This window comes from Carassius gibelio, chromosome B13 (assembly GCF_023724105.1).
Source record: "Carassius gibelio isolate Cgi1373 ecotype wild population from Czech Republic chromosome B13, carGib1.2-hapl.c, whole genome shotgun sequence".
Lineage (NCBI taxonomy): Eukaryota > Metazoa > Chordata > Actinopteri > Cypriniformes > Cyprinidae > Carassius > Carassius gibelio.
Window position 1 is genome coordinate 29,561,621 of NC_068408.1, and position 19,827 is coordinate 29,581,447.

At 37.8% G+C, this 19,827-nt stretch overlaps 2 protein-coding genes across 4 annotated transcripts in view; one reads left to right on the forward strand and one right to left on the reverse strand.

The window, feature by feature from the left end:
• The window catches only part of mcph1 (microcephalin 1), a 115,236-nt gene that overhangs the window by 58,828 nt on the left and 36,581 nt on the right, over positions 1–19,827 (reverse strand). The window contains exon 14 of one of the 3 annotated variants that reach the window (XM_052573277.1): positions 12,523–12,825. The exons of the other annotated variants lie outside the window; for them this stretch is intronic. Within the exon in view, the coding sequence (XP_052429237.1) occupies positions 12,673–12,825 (153 nt within the window). The 3' untranslated portion in view covers positions 12,523–12,672. Of the gene's footprint in view, positions 1–12,522; positions 12,826–19,827 lie in introns of those variants that run through there. 3 annotated transcript variants of the gene reach the window in all.
• Positions 1–19,827, forward strand: part of angpt2a (angiopoietin 2a) — a 37,467-nt gene that overhangs the window by 16,624 nt on the left and 1,016 nt on the right. Inside the window, exons 3-8 of the mRNA XM_052573278.1 lie at positions 1,201–1,322; positions 1,517–1,743; positions 2,123–2,247; positions 4,208–4,309; positions 6,309–6,475; positions 11,828–11,958. Of these exons, the coding sequence (XP_052429238.1) occupies positions 1,201–1,322; positions 1,517–1,743; positions 2,123–2,247; positions 4,208–4,309; positions 6,309–6,475; positions 11,828–11,958 (874 nt within the window). The remainder of the gene's footprint in view (positions 1–1,200; positions 1,323–1,516; positions 1,744–2,122; positions 2,248–4,207; positions 4,310–6,308; positions 6,476–11,827; positions 11,959–19,827) is intronic.

Below are 19,827 nucleotides of genomic sequence, written 5' to 3' on the forward strand. Positions count from 1 at the left end.
GTTTGACTGCAGTATCTTCTATTCTGTGTGCCTTATAATCCGGTGCGCCCTATATATGAAAACAGTTCTAAAATAGGCCATTCATTGAAGGTGCGCCTTATAATCCGATGGTGCGGAAAATATGGTATATATGAAATGAGGGCATGGCTGAGACCTTTTAGTGGATATTGGTTGATTTACACCCTTTGAGTACTTGAGCTTAGCTGAGATTTCAGTGTTTGTAGATTTGTAGTTTGTACAAGGCTGCTGTGTCGAATTTGATTTATTGCAATCTTGAGGTATTATGATTTATTTAGATTTAAGAAAAACATGATTGGCTCTCCAAACTGTTTATGCTGTTTAAGGTATCTGTACTTTCTGTATCTGTACATTCACCAATTATAAGTCTGTTACGAAGTATGGTTTACAGGTACTCTGGTCAAAACACTTTTTCTAAAATGAACTCATACAGGTTTCTCTCTCTCCATACATTTTTTAATACAATCAATATATACATGACTGAATACCATGTGTCTCATATATAAAGTCTGTATTTTAGGGTCTGTATCGTCGAATAAACTGCAGATTATTGGAAATGTAAGCTGTTCTTGCAGCTTGCTGTTGTAAATCAAAGAATTTGGACAATGACAGGTGAACTTTTTTATGTTAATGACATTAATTAGGAGTAATTTACAAGGCAGAGAGCAGAAACCATTCAGTTGTGCTCTAGTTCAAGGTCATTTGCGATTCATAGATTTCACATCTTAAAAAAAGGCATACATCCATATTGTGTACGTATGCTTATTCTATGAATCACACATATGCATATTTGAGAGAGAATCTAAAGATCAAACTTAGGATGGTTTCTGCACAACATTTTAAAAATGATGTCCCGTGAGTGCAAAATGCAAAAGAAGAGTATATGAGAGTTGAATGACCAGCCAGGATTTTAGTACAGGTTGCTCAAAAGTCTCAAAGTAGTGTTAGTGCACTTCTTAAAGACCTAAAAGAGGAAAGAAATTGTAATACTCTACAAAATGTTGTGGAGAACTGCAAAATTACTCTGAAGTTGGTTTAACAGTTAAAAGTCTGCGAAACATGACAAAATACTTTCAGAGAGTGTTTCTGATTCAGTTTCTGCAAGTTGTATGGAAATACTTATTTGCAGTCTTATCTAATATAAATTCTCTGGGAAAACACAATCTCCATCTTCATCTTTAGGTTATTAACCAAACAACTCGACTTGAACGTCAGCTTCTTGAGAACTCCATTTCAACCAGCAAATTGGAAAAAGAAATTCTACAGCAGATAAAAGAAATCAACAAACTGAATGAAAAAAACAGGTAAACAACATTAATTACTACTTAAAAAAACATCACCATACATTGCCTCTACAAATTCTTTAATTTGCTTTAAGCTTTAAGTATGTAAAGTTCTGTTCAAGTCACAGGCCCTTTTCTACATAGTTAAGGTCACATACGTTTAAAACAACTCTGTAGAAGTGTTTTTCAAAGCTTGTTGTCTTGATTCCTGTTAGTGTCCTGGAGAAACGAGTCGAGAAGATAGAAGGAAAGAGAAATAGTGAGCTAGAAGACCTCAAAGAGGAGAAGGAACAGCTAAAAAAGTTGGTGGAAAAGCAGACTAACATAATGAAAGAGATGGAGCAACAACTGATCCAAACCTCTTCCGATAACTCTGCCATGAAGCAGCAGCAGCAAGAACTGACAAATACAGTCAACAACCTAATCCACACAATCTCTGTGGGTAAGTGACCATCCACTTTTCACATATGGGACCTGGGGCAAAATAAACGCCCAAAACAATACTGGACCAGCTCACCAGCAGCTGTTCAAATGTTTGAGGGAAAAAGGTTAAACTGTAAATCAGATAGAGACACAAAAACAATCATCAGTGTAGTACAATAAACATATAATATGCATAGTCATAGTATAATAGTTCTAGTAAAAACTTAGGCACTAGTGATCATAAAAGTATATAGTGATGAACAAGTATGATCCAAAATGTTATTTAGTCTACATACACCAGTTTTTGTATCAAAAGCTTAAACACAGCCATGTAATAAAATCAAATTTCTGGCATAGCCTGCATCCAGTATGGCTCAACAAGACATTTCTTTCATCAGGTAGCAATTCAATGATGCAGGACAACCCAGATCAGTACAATGACTGTGCTGCTGTCTTCAGTGTAGGGAACAAGGAAAGCGGTGTCTTCACATTGACTATGCCTGATACAAAACAGCAGTTTAAGGTAACCCTGATCACCTTAAGTCTAAATGCAGTAACATTCAAACCTAACATTTACAAATGAAAGTTCTCTTTATTCACCCTTGTGTTGTTCTGACCATACACTACTATATATATATATATATATATATATATATATATAGTAGTGTATGATGTATGTATGTATATATATATATATATATATATATGTGTGTGTGTGTGTGTATGTATATATATATATATATATACACATACATGCATATATATATATATATATATACACATATATATACACATATACACATATATATACACATATATATACACACATATATACACATATATATACACACATATATACACATATATATACACACATATATACACATATATATACACACATATATATATATATATTTATTTTTTTTTTTTTATTATTGACACACAAAAGGCTGAAAATACAAAAAATAACTTTTCCATACAACAAAAGTGGATAATCATCTACTGTATCAAGTGTTGGCTGCGAAGACTCTGATTGAAGTCCAAGCCGAGTCAGGTCTTTATGTTATTCACCCACTCTACTAGTCTACACCAGTGGTTTTGGTATTGCAGGTGGGCCGCCAATTATTTTCTGTTCATTTCCAGTCCATTCTAGGGCTGTGCGATTAAAAGAAAACGTCCTAAAATCACGATTTGAGCGTGCGCATATGCCTAACTCCAGGTTCACACACTGTCTGTGATGCGCCTTTTTTTTTGAGCCAATGTTGACGGATCAGAGCGTTCTCACTGCAGTAAAAGGCTAGAAATAAAAACGTGCGAAAATAATTCATGTCTAACACATGAGCATAGAGTGAATTTGTTAGTGAACAGGATGCAGTTTAAGTGAGAGGAGACACGTTTTAAGTGTGCACACTCTCTCCTCGCAAAGCAGCGTGTATCTGAGCAAGCACGACCGGTTTTGTGACAGAGCAAAGGAAATCTGCTGCGAACAGAGAGATTCGCACTCGTGCATTATTTTAATGTGCTTTCGCGTTATATTTATGGGCTCTCACTGCTGACCGCATACACATACTGTATACACACTGCAAACACCTGAGGCACCGCTACAATTAATGAGCTCTATGAACAATGCATGGCAAAAAAAGAAAAAAAAGTCCCTGTATACAGGATTTTTTTTTTTTTTTTTGCCACAAGGCTATACATTTTTTTACATCTTCACTATAGTGATAATTTTGACTTATGTCTGTTCTAGAGATGTTACAACTTTTTGATAAAGCTCTGATTGGTTTTCTTTTGGAAATATGTTTCAAATTAATCCTTAATGCATTTATGACTGTAAAAGCACAATTGCAAAATTGATCAAAAAAATCTAGCTTCTGAGTACTAAGTTATTAACCCAACAATAGCGGGGTCAGTTAATTTTTTTGAAGTGGGCCGCGCAAACATATGTGTTTGGTTGGGTGGGCCGCGAGTTGAAAAAGGTTGGGAACCACTGGTCTACACTATATTTTCAGCCTAACAATAAAATGCTAGAAAATTTGCAGTTGTTCATTTAAAATGATATGCTATTAGAAAAAAGCAATGTCAAATACCATTGTTTAAAAGTATATATTTTTTTCTATTAGTATTAAATAAAGTATGAACATCTGCCTAATATCTCCTGTGTTTTAAGGAAGGATTGAAATATATGTGCTTTAAAAGACATAAGGGTGACTAAATTAGAGTTTTCATTTTAGACTGAACTATTCCTTTAAGTGTGACTCTCATGCTGAAATTCTAAACTTTCCCACAGACAGATATTTCATAAGAAACCATTCTGAAGTCAGGCAATTTTACCTCCTTTTTAGACTTCACAGAACTATGAGAAAGTGACCAAAAAGGTTGATTTATGATACATCCTGGGGGGAAAAAAAGTTCATGACGTGAGTTTATGCAAAATGACATGAAAGATTTAATTTACAGAAATGTACCACTTCTTTTTCCAGGCCTACTGTGACATGCAGACAGATGGAGGTGGATGGACAGTAATACAGAAGCGCTTTAACGGCCTTGTTGATTTTCATCAAACGTGGAAAAATTACACATTGGTAGGGATTTAATTGTGTGCAAGTTAAAGGTGCATTATAGTGCCATCCCAAAGAGGCACAAAATCACTTTCACAGACTTTTACCTCGGCTACTGGTAAAATTACCTACAGTCATTGAATGAAAGGGTTCAAATTAGGGCTGCCCCCTAATAGTCAACTAAGATTTAGTTGACCAGTAGAGGCTTGGTTGACAAAAAATTTATTAGTTGGCAAAAAAAGAAATCCACATTGGCAAAGTCACACAGTCCGTGACAGAAAGATCATTAGCAGTTTGTCTTTATGGTAAAAGTACATCAGGCAGGACATCCAAACGCTCGTCTATCATTCACTGACCTCAAATATGGCTTATCATCTAAAATATGTAAATATTAGCAACTTTACATGGCCGCTCAATCTAGTGTTAACCTAGAGAAAGGTGTGCTGTTCAAATGCCGGTGCATAGTGTGGAAGCTGAACAGTAGAGATCACTGCAGGAAAGATGGAGGTGCTGGTGCATTTACTTGCTCTTAAATTACCCTTTAATTTCTGCTCCCACAGATAAAAGTAATACATATTTCAAATCTGTAAAGATTCTACATTTATTTGTGTGCACTCACAATAACAACAAATTCCACTTTTGTAAAATAATGAAAGCAATAAGGATGTGCTTTCTGCCGTCTCTGTGAACTTGAGCACGAAACTCTGTGAATACTTGCCTTACAGATATGCAAAAATATATATCTATAGAGAATGAAAAGTCTATGTTTAAATGATCCAGTTCAAATAGGAAACAAATATTTTTAGATCATAATCCATATGAAACATGCATACAGGCGAATTACTACTGTGGATGATGAGTCTCTGTCACTGACTTTTCTGCTTCGCATCAGGGGGTTCTAGGCCTCCATGTCGTGCATTATCCCTTAGATATACACACACACACACACACAAATATGTTTATCCAAAAACCTTACTATGTGTACTGCGTTAGACTAACCAAGACTTGTCACAGCACTAGTGTTGCTTTTGTCAACAAAAATTTGTAATATCGTCATCAACAAACCTTCAATCACGTGACAAAAACGAGACAAGACGCAATGTAAATGGTCATGTGACAATGACTATAATTAAACATATAATGCAATATTTTTGATGAATAAAAACAAGACTAAATGTGGTTTACAAAATAAAAACTATGCTAAAATGTCTCTTCATTTTCGTTGACCAAAATGACACAAAACACAATGTTATAACATTATTTCGTCTTGTTTAGTCATGTTATTATTATTATTTTGCAGTATTTCTGTTTCATGTTTCTCACTTCAGGGGCTGCATCAGGTCGTACTGCACAGACACCACTTCCTCAAGCCCCAATCACGACATTATTTAGAAAAGCGACAAACAAAGTTAAGCCTGACACAGAGGAAGGGACTGATGTGTGTACTTCTAACATATTTGGTTGGTAAAATAAATGTTGTAAATTCAAATCAGAGCGTCTTCCGTGTCTGGAATGGAATGGTATCCTTAAGTCTATAAGGTAACACTAATATTAAAATATAACCTTGTTTGAAATGGGTTTGGCTAAAATAAAAATTTGATTTCGTCTATACTACTAGGTACTTATACTATAACTGACTGGGTAAAATATAATTCCATTACTAAAAAAAGACAAAAATACAATTTTTATTGACTAAAACTAGACTAAATGTCATCAGTTTTCGTCATCTAAAACTAGACGAAAATAGTCATGGATAATTTTGACTAAAATAAGACAAACGCTGAAACATGACTAAAATTAATAAAAACTACAACAGCTTCACACAAAGACCAAGTTAGAAATAGAAAAACAAAAACAGCACTACACAGCACTTACATATTATTGCTCTTTTATAGTTTTTGATTGCTTCTGTTGTCCTCATTTGTAATTCACTTTGTAATTTCAATTGTAAACATGTCTGACAAATAACTAAATGTTAATTTACACTACTATGAAACATGGACTTTCTGTTTTTCCATTTCAGGGGTTTGGAGATATCTTAGGTGAACACTGGTTGGGGAATGAAATCATCTCTAAATTGACACAAGAAAAACAGTATGTGCTCAGGATAGATCTGATGGACTGGGAGGGAAATGCAGCCTTTTCAAAATACGAGCAGTTCTCACTAGATGGTGAGAAGCAGAATTACAGGTGAAGAATTACACTGTGCTTTTTTATACCTGGGAGTTTTGTGACTCGTTTTGAGGTTTGTGTGTGTGTTTTAGACTATATGCTGTATGACGGTAGAATTATGCTACACCGTTTACACCACAGTAAATATCTACATGGCTATCAGTAGGCAGGACTGATTCTTGCCATGTAAGAGTGACAAAGAAACATGAAGGAAGATGCTGACATTAAGAGTTATAGAATAGTTCCTTTATGGTCATCAAACATCACAGCTTTCTATATTAATATTCACAGAATTGGTGTGTGGTAATTTATACATTTTAATTACATTAATTTTTTCTTCTCTTTTTTTTGGTTTGTCTCTATAAAGTCTGCTATCAGTATGTTCTCATATTTGAAATAAAACAGCAGGAAACTACGAATAAGCTGTTGATTCAGTACACACCCATGTTAATGCTGCTGTTCATTCTGCCATAAAGTCTCTGGAGGGCTGGCACACAATTTTCACAACTCCAAAGAAAATATTTTGTAATCTGGAAATAATTATGGCCTATGTAACATGAAAAACAGTTTCCATGAACAACATTTACCATCTGACCCCTAAACAAGCTAATGACTAACTAGCATTTTTAGTTGCATTGGATCTTTGATTTCAACAGCATTAGCAGATGGCTAAAATTATGTGATATGCTAAAAAATATATGGGATAAAACAGTCCATTATAATTTGATCAAATTAATTATCAATATGTTTTAGTACTGGATGAATGATATCGAAAACCAGTATCTTAAGCCATATTGACTTTTTTTCTCTGAAATCTTCAAAATTCTCTGCCAGAATTGTGTCTAAGCATTTAACCAAAAAAATAAAATAAAAAAAGAAAAAGGCAATACTGTGACAATGTATCAGGTACTACAAGATGGCATTTGTGGCCTGTATATTTTAAAGGGGCTCTATTGTGATTTTTTATGTATTTTATTATTTATAGAGTTATTTTCTATCAGCAAGTACTGTTTCTGACCTCCCCAAACACCTTGATTATGTCCTGACGTCCCATCCAAAGGATGTGGATTACAACAATATAAGGCCTTGTCCCAAATGGCACCGTAAACCCTTTTTCTGAGTCTGCACTTTCGTGACGTAGTGCCACTTTGACTGTCGGGTAAAAGTCTGTTGTGTAGCTTGCCCCAGTGCATGCTCGGCAGAAGTGCAGATCGAAGGCAATCGTGAGCAACCTTCTGAACACTAAAATAACAAACTACAGTCTTGTGGACTAAATGGACAAGAAAATATATTGTAAGACTGCAAGTGAAAATTAAGTGTTCCATTTGGGAAAGGGCCTAAGTGTCCCCATCACTATACTGTGGCACCTAGACCAACACAGACCACAGCATTAGCACACCCTGTTGGCTTCACTAGCACCTCTTCCAGCAGCAACCTAGCTTTCCCAGGAGGTCTCCCTTCCAGGTACTGACTAGGCTCAGCCCTGCTTAGCTACAGAGAGATATGTCCAAAAGATGCTGTTTTACAGGCCCAATATATCAATACACATTTCTTTCCCAGCTGTTTACATTCACAGACTTTACCTACTGTTTATGAGAACTTTGTGTGCATTTAACAGTGGCCGTGAAAGAGTCTACTCTCTGTGCACATGATTTGTATGTGTTAAAGGGGTCATATGATGTGGTTTTAAAGATCATTATTTTTTGTATTTGGTGTACATTATTGTAGGTCCTCTATGCCCCGTCTATCTCAAATGGGTCGTTTTCAACAAAGCCCTTCCAAGTGCAGTTTGCTCTGATTGGCCAGCTGACCCAGTGCAGTGTGATTGGCCGAACACCACAAGTGCGAGTCGGAAATGTAACACCCCTTACAATAACTGCGAGCTTCAGCTTTCAAAGTGAATATTAGTGTTCTTGTGGCTCAAGTGGTAGAGCATTGCATTAGAAGCAAGGTTGTGGGTTCGTTTCACAGTATGCACTCTGTGTAAAGTCACTTTGGATAAAAGCGTCTGCTAAATGCATACATTTTATTTAATTTTTACATTTAAATTAATTTTAAATTAAATTGTTATTTAATTTTCATTTAATATCAAAATGGTTAATAATGTTGTTAATTTTACCATCAGTTCAAGCCTGAAAGGGCAACAGTCACGTGACAGACAAAGTGATGATGCAGTACACAAACCGCGGTTAAGACAGCTGAAGTGCTATGATTTCTGACAGTGCTATGATGTGACCCTCACACACACACGAAACGTGTTACTCTACGCTGCGCAAATATCCGCATTTGAGCAGTCAATAGCAAAAACTTAAACTATTAAGAAACATACTTAAAAGTCGCTGATTCAGAAGTGCCAGATTGTCATAGCAAAGTCGGAACTGATCCATTTAATTTTTTAGGGACCCCTTTATATTGTGTCCCTAATACTTGTGTACTTGCATAGTAACCAGATGTGTACATAGTATGTAACCACAGTTTAAGTACACATTGTTACATAGTATCTACAGCTGTAATATTTATGTAACTACACATATGCAACAACCCTCAGAAGGGTTTGTGTACATACAAGTGTACAAACAATTTTTTTTCACTTTACTAAGTACTCATATAACTGGAATTATATAACTACCTTTTGTAACAACAATATGTATAAGAGTAATTGGAAACATTTGATCCAGGGGGCGGAGATGGGTAGGTTTAGAGGTGGAAATGGGATCCAAAAGGTGGAGATGGGTAGGTTTAGGTCAAAGGAGTTGGATCTCGAATTGGAGTTGGTGCACCACTATAGTACCAGTGTACTTGCATGGCAACTCCTCAGGAACTGTCTACGTAATATTAAAGTGTGAGGACACCATTCTGGACACCAACCACAATTTATATGTAAAGCCTAACTTACTGGCCGCTGCTGTGTAACATCAGAGTAATTAAATGATAAATCTAATATAAAGTTTAACACTTTCTTTACCAAAAAGTGCTATTAGTCCTGTTAAACATTTGTACTTTCATTACCAAAAAGTGCTGTTACAAATGTCCTGTTATACATTTGCACTTACACATATCATTAGTGGGTTGTTACATATGTGTAGTTACACAAACATTAAAGCTGTGGAAACTATGTACCAATGTGTACTTACACTGAGGTAACATACTATGTACACATCTAGTTACTATGCAAGTACACAGGTATTAGGGACAATTTAAAGTGGGACCTTTTTAGAAATAGCCTTTGTGTACAGCCAGCCTTGTACTCCCCTAGCTTCACAAAACTGTCTTCCATAAAATGCATTGCACAAATTCAAACATCTGGGTTGTGCTGTTCTGTTGTAAACGATTCTTAATGATGATTGCTAATTGCATTTGCTTCCGGAAGACCAAATAAAGTGCTTTTGCAGAGAAACACACAGCGTCTCCCTGACATGGCTGCATCAACACTACTGCGGTTCCTGAAACCATTCATTCTTTCTTTGCATGAACATTTGAGCAGGATTACACAAATATTTCCACATCGTGACATAGACATGTGGGGTGTGTTTGAATGAGGCGTTTTAACCCAGTCTGGATCAGCATTCACTTTTAGATCATTTTGTGGGAGACTTTGAGCTTTCTAATTCTGCAGATCATATACATGCACAAATAGCTACGTAACAAAGAAAAGGAAAGATGGAAATTGCATCATATGACCCCTATTAATAAAACCATATATCAGAAATGCAAACTGACAAGACTTTAAAATGCATGCAAAGAATACATTTTCAAGATGACAAAAACTGCAATATTAGTGCATTAAATATAATGAGTGTCTAGCAGTTGCCCTAAGGTCTGGTGCAATGGTTGGAATATTAGTTGGGGTGGGTTGAAGCAAAAAGTCTCCAGTTCCGAATGTAACCATGGTACCCTGAGTTGGGAACGAGACACCCACGCCCTCTAGGCACCAGGAGAACACATCATTCACTTCTTCATCTGAAGCTTGCGTCCGAAGCATGGCAGGAAGCTAGATAACACAGTGTCTCGTTCCCTACTCAAGGAACCATGGTTACATTCGTAACCTGAGACGTTTCCTTTCAAGGGAACTTCAAATTGCATCTTCTCAGGGTCGCTATGGGGAACAGTATACCCACGCCACCATGCTGAGGGGAGTGCAGGCCAGAATCATGGCAAACACTAAGCACCAACTCTACCATTTCCATGGGCGTTGCCCCTGGGACGTTCAGACGGCTGTCTGTGACAGTACCCCTTACGGCCAAAGGCCTAAGCTACATACCCATCTTAATTGAACCACAGGAGGCAGATGCCTGCCTTTTTTTTCGTTTTTACTTGGAAAGAGAGATGAACGAGAGCAGAGCTTTTTTCATTGTAAAAAGCTCACAATGCACACAGATTGTGCATTCTGGTGCCTGTTTATAGTTGTACCGGTAGTGACGTCAGAGGCTGTCGCCGGCCAACTCGTTGGTGTTTATTTCAATGTATGATTCAGACACAGGTCAAGTTCGAGGTGTTCCCCATAGCGACCCCTAGAAGACGCAGTTCAAAGTTCCTTTGGAAGGGAACTAGTCTTTACACAAGATAACTTTTTATTATTTGCCTCTGACCATGAGAACTCAATTACTCCATTAACTTGGTGTTGGATCTGCTGGTGGAGTTTGATCTAATCTAAGGATATAATTTAAATCTGAGTAAAAGTGAATTAATGCCAAACAGCATGGCCTAAGAAAACCCATTACCATCTCTGCTTTTTCAGATCTTCTTTACAGAGATTTAAAAAATTAAATAAACACTGCAGCCAAGCAACTCTTTTTACATGACTACATAGCACATTAATTCCTGTCAAATGCTCGGTCAGGTTTTAAGTGTCCTAAAGCAGTCATAGGACACATTATGCCGTGAAAGTATATCTGTGCCAATTTTTACTTATTCTTAGCTTCTAAATCAAACCACTGGTGAGTAAAATATAAAGACTGATTAGTCAGTAGCTAATGACAGATTATTTAATCTTTCTGTGTGAAATTTTTGTTGCATATACTTTTGGAAACATCCTTCCTGTCTGGCAAGTCTTTGATGTCGAAAAATTATGTCTATGTTTGTTACAGTTCAAAGATTGTCTTTTTAATGTTCGATATTGATGAATTTAATTTGACAGACCAGAAAAAAAAATCTACTGACAAAAGAATGTAACTTTTTATACATTTCTATGTACCCCAACTAAAGGACTTACAAAGACAAATAACTTAAAACTGAGAAGTTTTATGCATTTTAGCTGTTGATTTGTTTTGCCTGATTGATTTGTTGATTTGTTTCTTAATCATAAATTGTAGAAAGAGAATATTATCAACTTCTATTTATAACATTATGTCTGCATTTCCAATTCTATAGGATACACCTCAATGGCTACAGTGGAACAGCAGGGAGAACCAGTAGCATGGGACAGCCTGGAAGTGATTTCAGCACAAAAGACATAGACCATGACAAATGTGTTTGCAAATGCTCACAAATGCTTTCAGGAGGTAAGAGCAGAGTACTTTCAAATAAATATATAGTTCAGTCGTGAAACTCTTGATGGTGCAGGCGAGGGTAGTTAACATAACCAATGATATTCAGAGTGTTAAATGACTTTTCACAAGCTGATTGGTTCATGTTGCATATGCAGCCAATGAGCTTACTGCCTTTGAATTATATGGCTGTATTGCATTTATATGGCTGGCTAGCATTCACTTGAGATTTCTGCAGCATGCTTTCATGGTTTCTCAGAAACTCTCCACTCTTGCCAGGTCCACATAAATAGACCTGGTACGGGTTATTTTATATGCTATTTATGCACCAGCAGTATGTCTTAAATACTCACAGCACCAGTATCGCCAGTATCGTACAGTATCAAATTCCTGTACTATATGCAGCAGCAACAATCTACAACTACAGCAATAACCAACAGCAGCAGCAATTCATCAGCGGCGAAGTACGAAGTACCTATGACAGCAGTGGAAGGAGTCGAGAGGCAAGTGAACAAATACCTTCGCATGTGGCTCGTGATCCCACCAAGCTTCATTTCAGTAGGGCTATACACCAGATCTGGTCAGGTACAGCTGCCCCTATCATCAGTGGTGGAGGAGTTCAAGGTGGCAAAGTGCCGGCTTGTGATGATGTACCAAGACTCCACTGATGAAAAAGTCAGGAGAGCAGGTGTCACTACGAGAGCAGGATGCAAGTGGGTGGCTGACACATCAGTGGCACAAGCCGAAAGTGCATTGAAGCTGAAGTACATCATTGGGAACCCATGTGTAGGGAGGCAAGGATTCGGATCCACCCACTTCCAGCATTGGGGAAAAGCAGACCCAAGGCAGAGGAGGGACATGATTCAAGCCGAGATCCGACACCTGGAGGAAGAAAGACGCAGGTTTAGCAACCTCAATCACAGCACTCACAAGAGGACACCAACTAAAGCTACAGAACCCAGTAGGATGGACACAACTGTTACGGCTATGGAAAACACACAGATAATGAGATGGCTCACCCAAACCACACACAAACCAACATGGGAAGTGTTGGAAGTAAAGTGCCACCGCGGGAAGCTTTGCAAAAATGCAAAGGGACTTACAATAAATCAATCCAAGACTCAATGTGGAGAAGGGAAGAAGCAGATGCAGCTCATAGTGGAGACACTAAGTGAGACGCAAGAGGACTCCAGTCAGGAAGCGCCCCACAGCACAGGAGACCTCTAAGCACCTGCTCCATCCCCAAACAGACAACAACACTGCATGGAAACAACTAGACATGAACCTAGACAGAGTACTTGAGGCCACTTTAGCAGGAACAGCTGAGAAGAAAATCGACAGTATGACAACAATAATCACCACCATGGCCAGAGAGCGCTTTGGAACAGAAGAGAGAATGGGTAGCAGCAAAACTCATGTAAACCAGCCAAACAGGAGGACAAGATATATCTGGCAATTGAGGAGGGAGATCAAGACCCTCAATAAGCAGTTCAGAATAGCAAGTGCTGAAGAAAAGAAGGGCATACAAGAGCTAACTAGTGGACTTTCGAAGGCAACTCTGCAGACAGACAAGGGCAGAAAGGTCTCTGAAACTGAGGGAAGAGAAGGAGGTAAAGCGGGCTCAGTTCATTAAGGACCCATACAGGTTTACCAAAACCCTGCTGGGGGAAGCAAGATCTGGAAGACTGACCAGCCCTAAGGAAGTTATAGAAGAGTTTCTGAAGGAGAGCCACAGTGACCCCTCAGAAACCAGGCCTGTGGTGCACACCCAAAGATCAGCAGAACTGCTGAAACTCCTGAGGAAGAGCTTAATACCACTGAGCCAACATGGAGAGAAGTCCAGGACATTGTGCAAAAAGCCCGTTCAGCATATGCCCCAGGACAAAGCGGTATACCTTAAAAAGTATAGAAGAGATGCCCGATGCTCCTCCACAGATTATGGAAATTGTTGCGAAGGATATGGACAAAAGGTATCATTCCAGCATCCTGGAAAAGAGCAGATGGGTGGTTTGTATCCAAGAAAATGGACACTTCTGACATCAGTCAGTTCCAAACCATCTCTCTCCTAAGTGTCGAATTCAAGGCATTCTTTTATTTCCTGGCAAAAAGGATGACTACCTACATGGTGAAGAATAAATATGTTGATACATCAGTCCAGAAGGGTGGCATTCCAGGTTTCTCCGGTTGCTTGGAACATACAGGCATCCTCAATCAGTTGATCAGAGAGGCCAAGGGGAGCAAAGGAAATTTAACGGTTGTCTGGCTCGACTTGGCTAACGCATATGGTTCAATCCCACATGGCCTCATTGACACAGCTATGGAACACTACCATATCCCCTACCACACCAGGGGTATAATTACCAGCTACTTCGGAGGATTCAAACTACGGTTCAAAACTGCCCACTTTACAACTCAGTGGCAGGACCTGGAAAAGGGAATCGTGACAGGCTGCACCATCTCCCCCATCCTGTTTGTCATGGGAATGAACCTGCTCATAACAGCTGCAGAAAAGAAATCCAGAGGACCATCAATGGAGTCTGGCATCCACCAACCTCCAATAAGAGGTTTTATGAATGACCTTACCATAACAACTTCAACCCATGTGCAAGCAAGATGGATCTTGAAGGCCCTTGAAGATGGAGCAACATAGGCTCGGATGAAATTCAAAACGAGGAAATCAATTAGTATGGTGATTAGAAATGGGAAAGTGACCAGCAAGTTCCAGCTGTCAGTACAGGGGGAGACGATACCATCAATTGAGGAAAACCCAATTAAGTGCCTAGGTAAATGGTATGACGCATCCCTCACTGACAGATGCAATTTTTCCAGGACAGAGAAACAGGCAGATGCATGGCTGAGTAAGATCGAGGGATCAGGATTGCCAGGAAAGTTCAAGGCCTGGCTCTTCCAGCACGGCCTGCTACCATGGCTTATGTGGCTACTGACAATCTACGAAGTACCTATGACAGCAGCGGAAGGAGTCGAGAGGCAAGTGAACAAATACCTTCGCAAGTGGCTCAGAATCCCACCAAGCTTCACTTCAGTAGGGCTATACACCAGGTCTGGTCAGGTACAGCTGCCCCTATCATCAGTGGTGGAGGAGTTCAAGGTGGCAAAGTGCCGGCTTGTGAGGATGTATCAAGACTCCACTGATGAAAAAGTCAGGAGAGCAGGTGTCACTACAAGATCAGGACGCAAGTGAGTGGCTGACACAGTGGCACAAGCCGAAAGTGCATTAAGGCTGAAAGGACATCATCGGGAACCCATGTGTAGGGAGGCAAGGATTCGGATCCACCCACTTCCAGCAGTGGGGAAAAGCAGACACAAGGCAGAGGAGGGACATGATTCAAGCCGAGGTCCGACACCTGGAGGTAGAAAGGCGCAGGTCTAGGGCCGTCGAACATGGAGTACAAGGTGCCTGGACGAAGTGGGACCTGCCGAAGAAGAAGATCATGGGGCCTGAAATCTGGAGACTGGAGCCCTTTCATTTCTCTTTCCTGCTCAGTTCAGTGTCCGACACCCTTCCATGACCAAAAACCTCCACAGATGGGGTATGAGGGAGGACCCATCGTGTAGGCTATGCGGAGGGAGGGGAACAATGGCGCACATACTGGTAGGATGCAAAACAGCCCTTAGCCAAGGAAGATACAGGTGGCGCCATGATAAGGTTCTCTTTGCACTGGCTGACATCTTGGAGCAGGAGAGGCAGAAAAAGCGCCAGACCAGTACATGCATTCAGTTTATCAGAAGGGGAGAAACCAGCAGCCCCCAAGAAGATTAAAAGTAGCCTCTTGCAAGCAGCACAATCCTGGGAGATGGGGGTGGACCTGGGGAAGAAACTAGTCTTCCCCCAGGTTGTGCAAACACTGCTGAGGCCAGACATGGTCTTATGGTCTGAGGAGGCAAGGAAGATGATCTTGATTGACAATCTCAAATGACAGTCCCGTGGGAAGACGTGTGTGAGGAGGCCCATGAGCGGAAAGCCACAAAGTATCAGGAACTTCTTGAGCAGTGCAGGGCCACAGGGTGGCAGACCTGGCTATTCCCGGGTTGAGGTCGAGTGTACGGGTTTCCCGGCACGTATGTATCAAAGATACTCACTGCTTCGGGTATAGCAGGAAGGGAAAGAAAGGCAGCTGTCCATAGGTTGGGTGAGGAAGCAGAAAGAGCATCTTGTTGGCTCTGGAGTAGGAGGGATGAGTTGAGCTGGGGGCCAGGAGGAGGGCAGTGACTGGCCACCACTGCCGACCTGCCAACTGGAGGGTGCTGTGGTTCAGGGTCGAAACACCCCTTGAAAGTTGGACGCCACCTGATGACATCTTCTCCTGGCCGAAAGCTACAGTCATGCAATATAGCATACTGAGCAAGATAGCATCAGTTCAGATGTTTTCAATAGTCTAAATACAATAACATAAAGAATACATTAACATTGTCATATCCATTACCATGCTAAAATCTTTAGAGTTGTCATAATTTAACTTAATATTATTGTTGTAATGTATGCTTTATAAATGTCTTATTCTAATGGATTTGGAGCGCTCATCTGTTCACAAATTACTGTGATTTGTATTGTAAAAAAAAGGTGAAAATGCTACAGTATAAACCTGTAAATGGTTAATGGTAAGTTCCTGTAAAATTTACAGGGGAAACAAAACTGATGTTACCAGAATTATCTGCATTGCATTTCAAATTTAGTTTGAATTTGATGATTTTTCTTGGAAATAACTTTCTAACCCTTCTTATTAGGGTTGTATGTTACATATAATGTTTTTTAATTAATGTTTACTGCATATTTCAGTTTAATGTGTCTCACCATGATGATGTTTAGTGCTTTTGTGAATGAGACTGTGCACCTTCTATACATTATTACTTAAAAGTGGTTTAGGATGGGATTTGTTCAATCACGTGACTTTACTATCAGTGTTACAAAGGTACAAAACAGATTTTAGTACTTGAATAAGTTGGTAAATTAACATTATATCAGTTAATGGAAATAGGATTTTTAACTGTAAATTTAAGTTAAAACTATAAAACCTAAAAAAATGTTTTTACTGTTTGTAGATCTAAAATGATAATTGTGCATTAACAGCTGTCAACCTTGTTACTAAGCAAACGCATTCTCTCAACTAAATAGTGCATTTCTTATTTTGGACACTCATGCAGACCTGCGGAGCACTTGTTTGCACCCCTGTATATAAGAGCTCATTGTGCTTTAAAAAAAATATTTGTAAGTTTCAGAACTCCAAACTTTGTTGTTAGTCTAAAAACAGCTTATATTGAAGCCAATCTACCAAAATGACGTTTTGGAGTGTACTTCATTATGTAATAGTGAGGCTAAACACTGCCTCCACAGAAAAAGATCACTGTCTGTTTAGCCATGTCCACTGATTCATGCACAGTAGGTAAATGACAAGAGAGACAAATGCAGGTCTTTGCAAAAATCAAACGATACACTTCATTTGATTAAATTCATTTTTAATGAAGTGCCAGACCGTTTTGGGAAGACCTTGGTTCTTTGTTTAATTGCTTTTACTGTGGATTTTTTTTTTTTACAAACAAACAAGGTACAATTTTCAATTAATAGTCGATAAAAGAAGCAATCGATTAAAGTAATCAATGGTCGATTAAGCTATATAATTGTGGGCTGCATGTGGCTCATTACGACGGTGTATAAATGCATCATCATTTATAAATGTACATTTATAAATGTACATTAAACTTTAAAAGTACATTAAAATAAAAACAACACAAAGTTCTTCAACATGGAAAGCAATAATTTAGTAATTAAGTAATTTCCCCAGATAATTTTTCATATTGCAGGGCTTTGCAGGGCTGCATGTCACAGGACACATAGGCTATTTATTCCTACAACTTATTAATTAGTTTCAACGGTTTATTAATGTGCGGCAAATTTCCATGTTGCAATAATTTTTTTCCTTAAACAACCCATGCTTTAACTAAAACTAAATAAAAAAAAAATAATAAATTGAACGAATTCTTAATTCATGGCCAAAACAAATGTGCATCGTTCACAAGTATGTCATGGACATAACTAGCCTAGGCAACAGGTTTTCAAGCCCTGGGAAAAAATTAGATGCTTTAAGGAAAATATATTGTCTATTTAAGTAATAGGCCTAAAATAAAAATAACAATTTGTTCTCATTAAAATATATATAATAAATACATACATATATATATGCATATATGCGTGAGAATATAGTTCCCAGTATTTATACGATTAAAAATGGTCTCGGTCTCATATAGCCTTGTTATTTGTAGACACTGTGACTATACAGATCACAACGTGTAAATAGGAAAATGTTTGCATTATTTTGTCACTTATTGGGATTACTATGCTACCATTATCCACTTTGTGCTAAGCTAGGCTAGCGGAGAGTGCGTCAAATAACACTTACAGAACGCACAGAAATGAAAAAGGTATGTATGGACTTATCTAACTCTGGGGTATACTGTGAATAAGCTAAAGTCCCAAAAAGTCGGAGTGTTCCTTTAACACATGATCCTTTAGAAATTATTCTACTATGACTATTCATTATCAAAGTTGGAAACAGTTCTGCTGCTTAATATTTTTTCAGAACATGTGATTCTATGTGATACTATGATCCTAAAAAAAAAAAATATAACAATATACACTACTGGTCAGCAATTTGGCGTCAGTAATTTTTTTCTTTCTTTCTTTTTAAAAAAATAAATAAAATCAATACTTTTATTCAGCAAGGATGTGTTAAATTGATAAAAAGTGAAAGTAAAGAAAATATATTATTAGAAAAAAAAATATTTTGAATAAATCCAGTTCTTTTTAACCTTTTATTCATCAAATATATTAGACAGCAGAACTTTTTCCAACACTCATAATAAATCAGAATATTGGAATGATTTCTAAATGATCACGTGATAGACTGGATGTTACATGTGACAATGAAGGCTGGAGTAATGATGCTGAAAATGCAGCTTTGCATCACAGGAATAAATCATTTTTTTTTTAAACTATATTCAAATAGAAAACTATTATTTTAAGTTGTAATAATATTTCACAATATTACTGTTTTTTCTGTATGTTTGATCAAATAAATGCAGGCTTGATGAACAGAAGAAACTTTTCAAAAACATTAAGAACTGTAATGCTTCCAAACTTTTTGTCTGTACTGTGTATATATATATATATATATATATATATATATATATATATATATATATATATATATATATATATATATATGCATATCCAAAATAATTAAATTAAACTAACAGGTTAAAAATGTGTGGTGCTCCATAAATAAGCTCACAGAAAGGAAAGGATTACAATGTTTACCGTTACAGTTTAAATGCGAACCGTTTAAAATTATTTAAAACGTCAAAGTTTTTGCCGGATTGATGGCTCAATCTGTCTGAAAATATTTAAATGTAAACACCTTAATCGATCCGAATGAGCTCGATTGGAATGAAATTTCAATCAGATTGAAGGGGGTGTTTTATTCCTCTTTGAGTGTGCATGTAAACACTCAATCGGATTGAACCACGAAACTGAAAGGAATGCGCATGTGTAATGACGCAGAAATAATAATGACGTATGACGCACGGAACAAGCAGTTCTTCCTTCTAAATAAGGTGTATAAATGCATGTCCTGTCATTATGAAACTCTCCTTTCTAATATCCATGTAATGGAACTAATATCCATAAATGGATAAATTCTGTTGTTAAAAAAACAAATAATGAAACCATGTAGGACAGTGGTTATTATGTGCAAACAGTGAGCAACTCTATATCTGTGTAGTGTGCTCACGTAAAAAACTAAAACAAAGCATGAACACATGCACCCCCATAAACAATCAAGCCTAGAAAAAAAAAACACACAAAAAAAA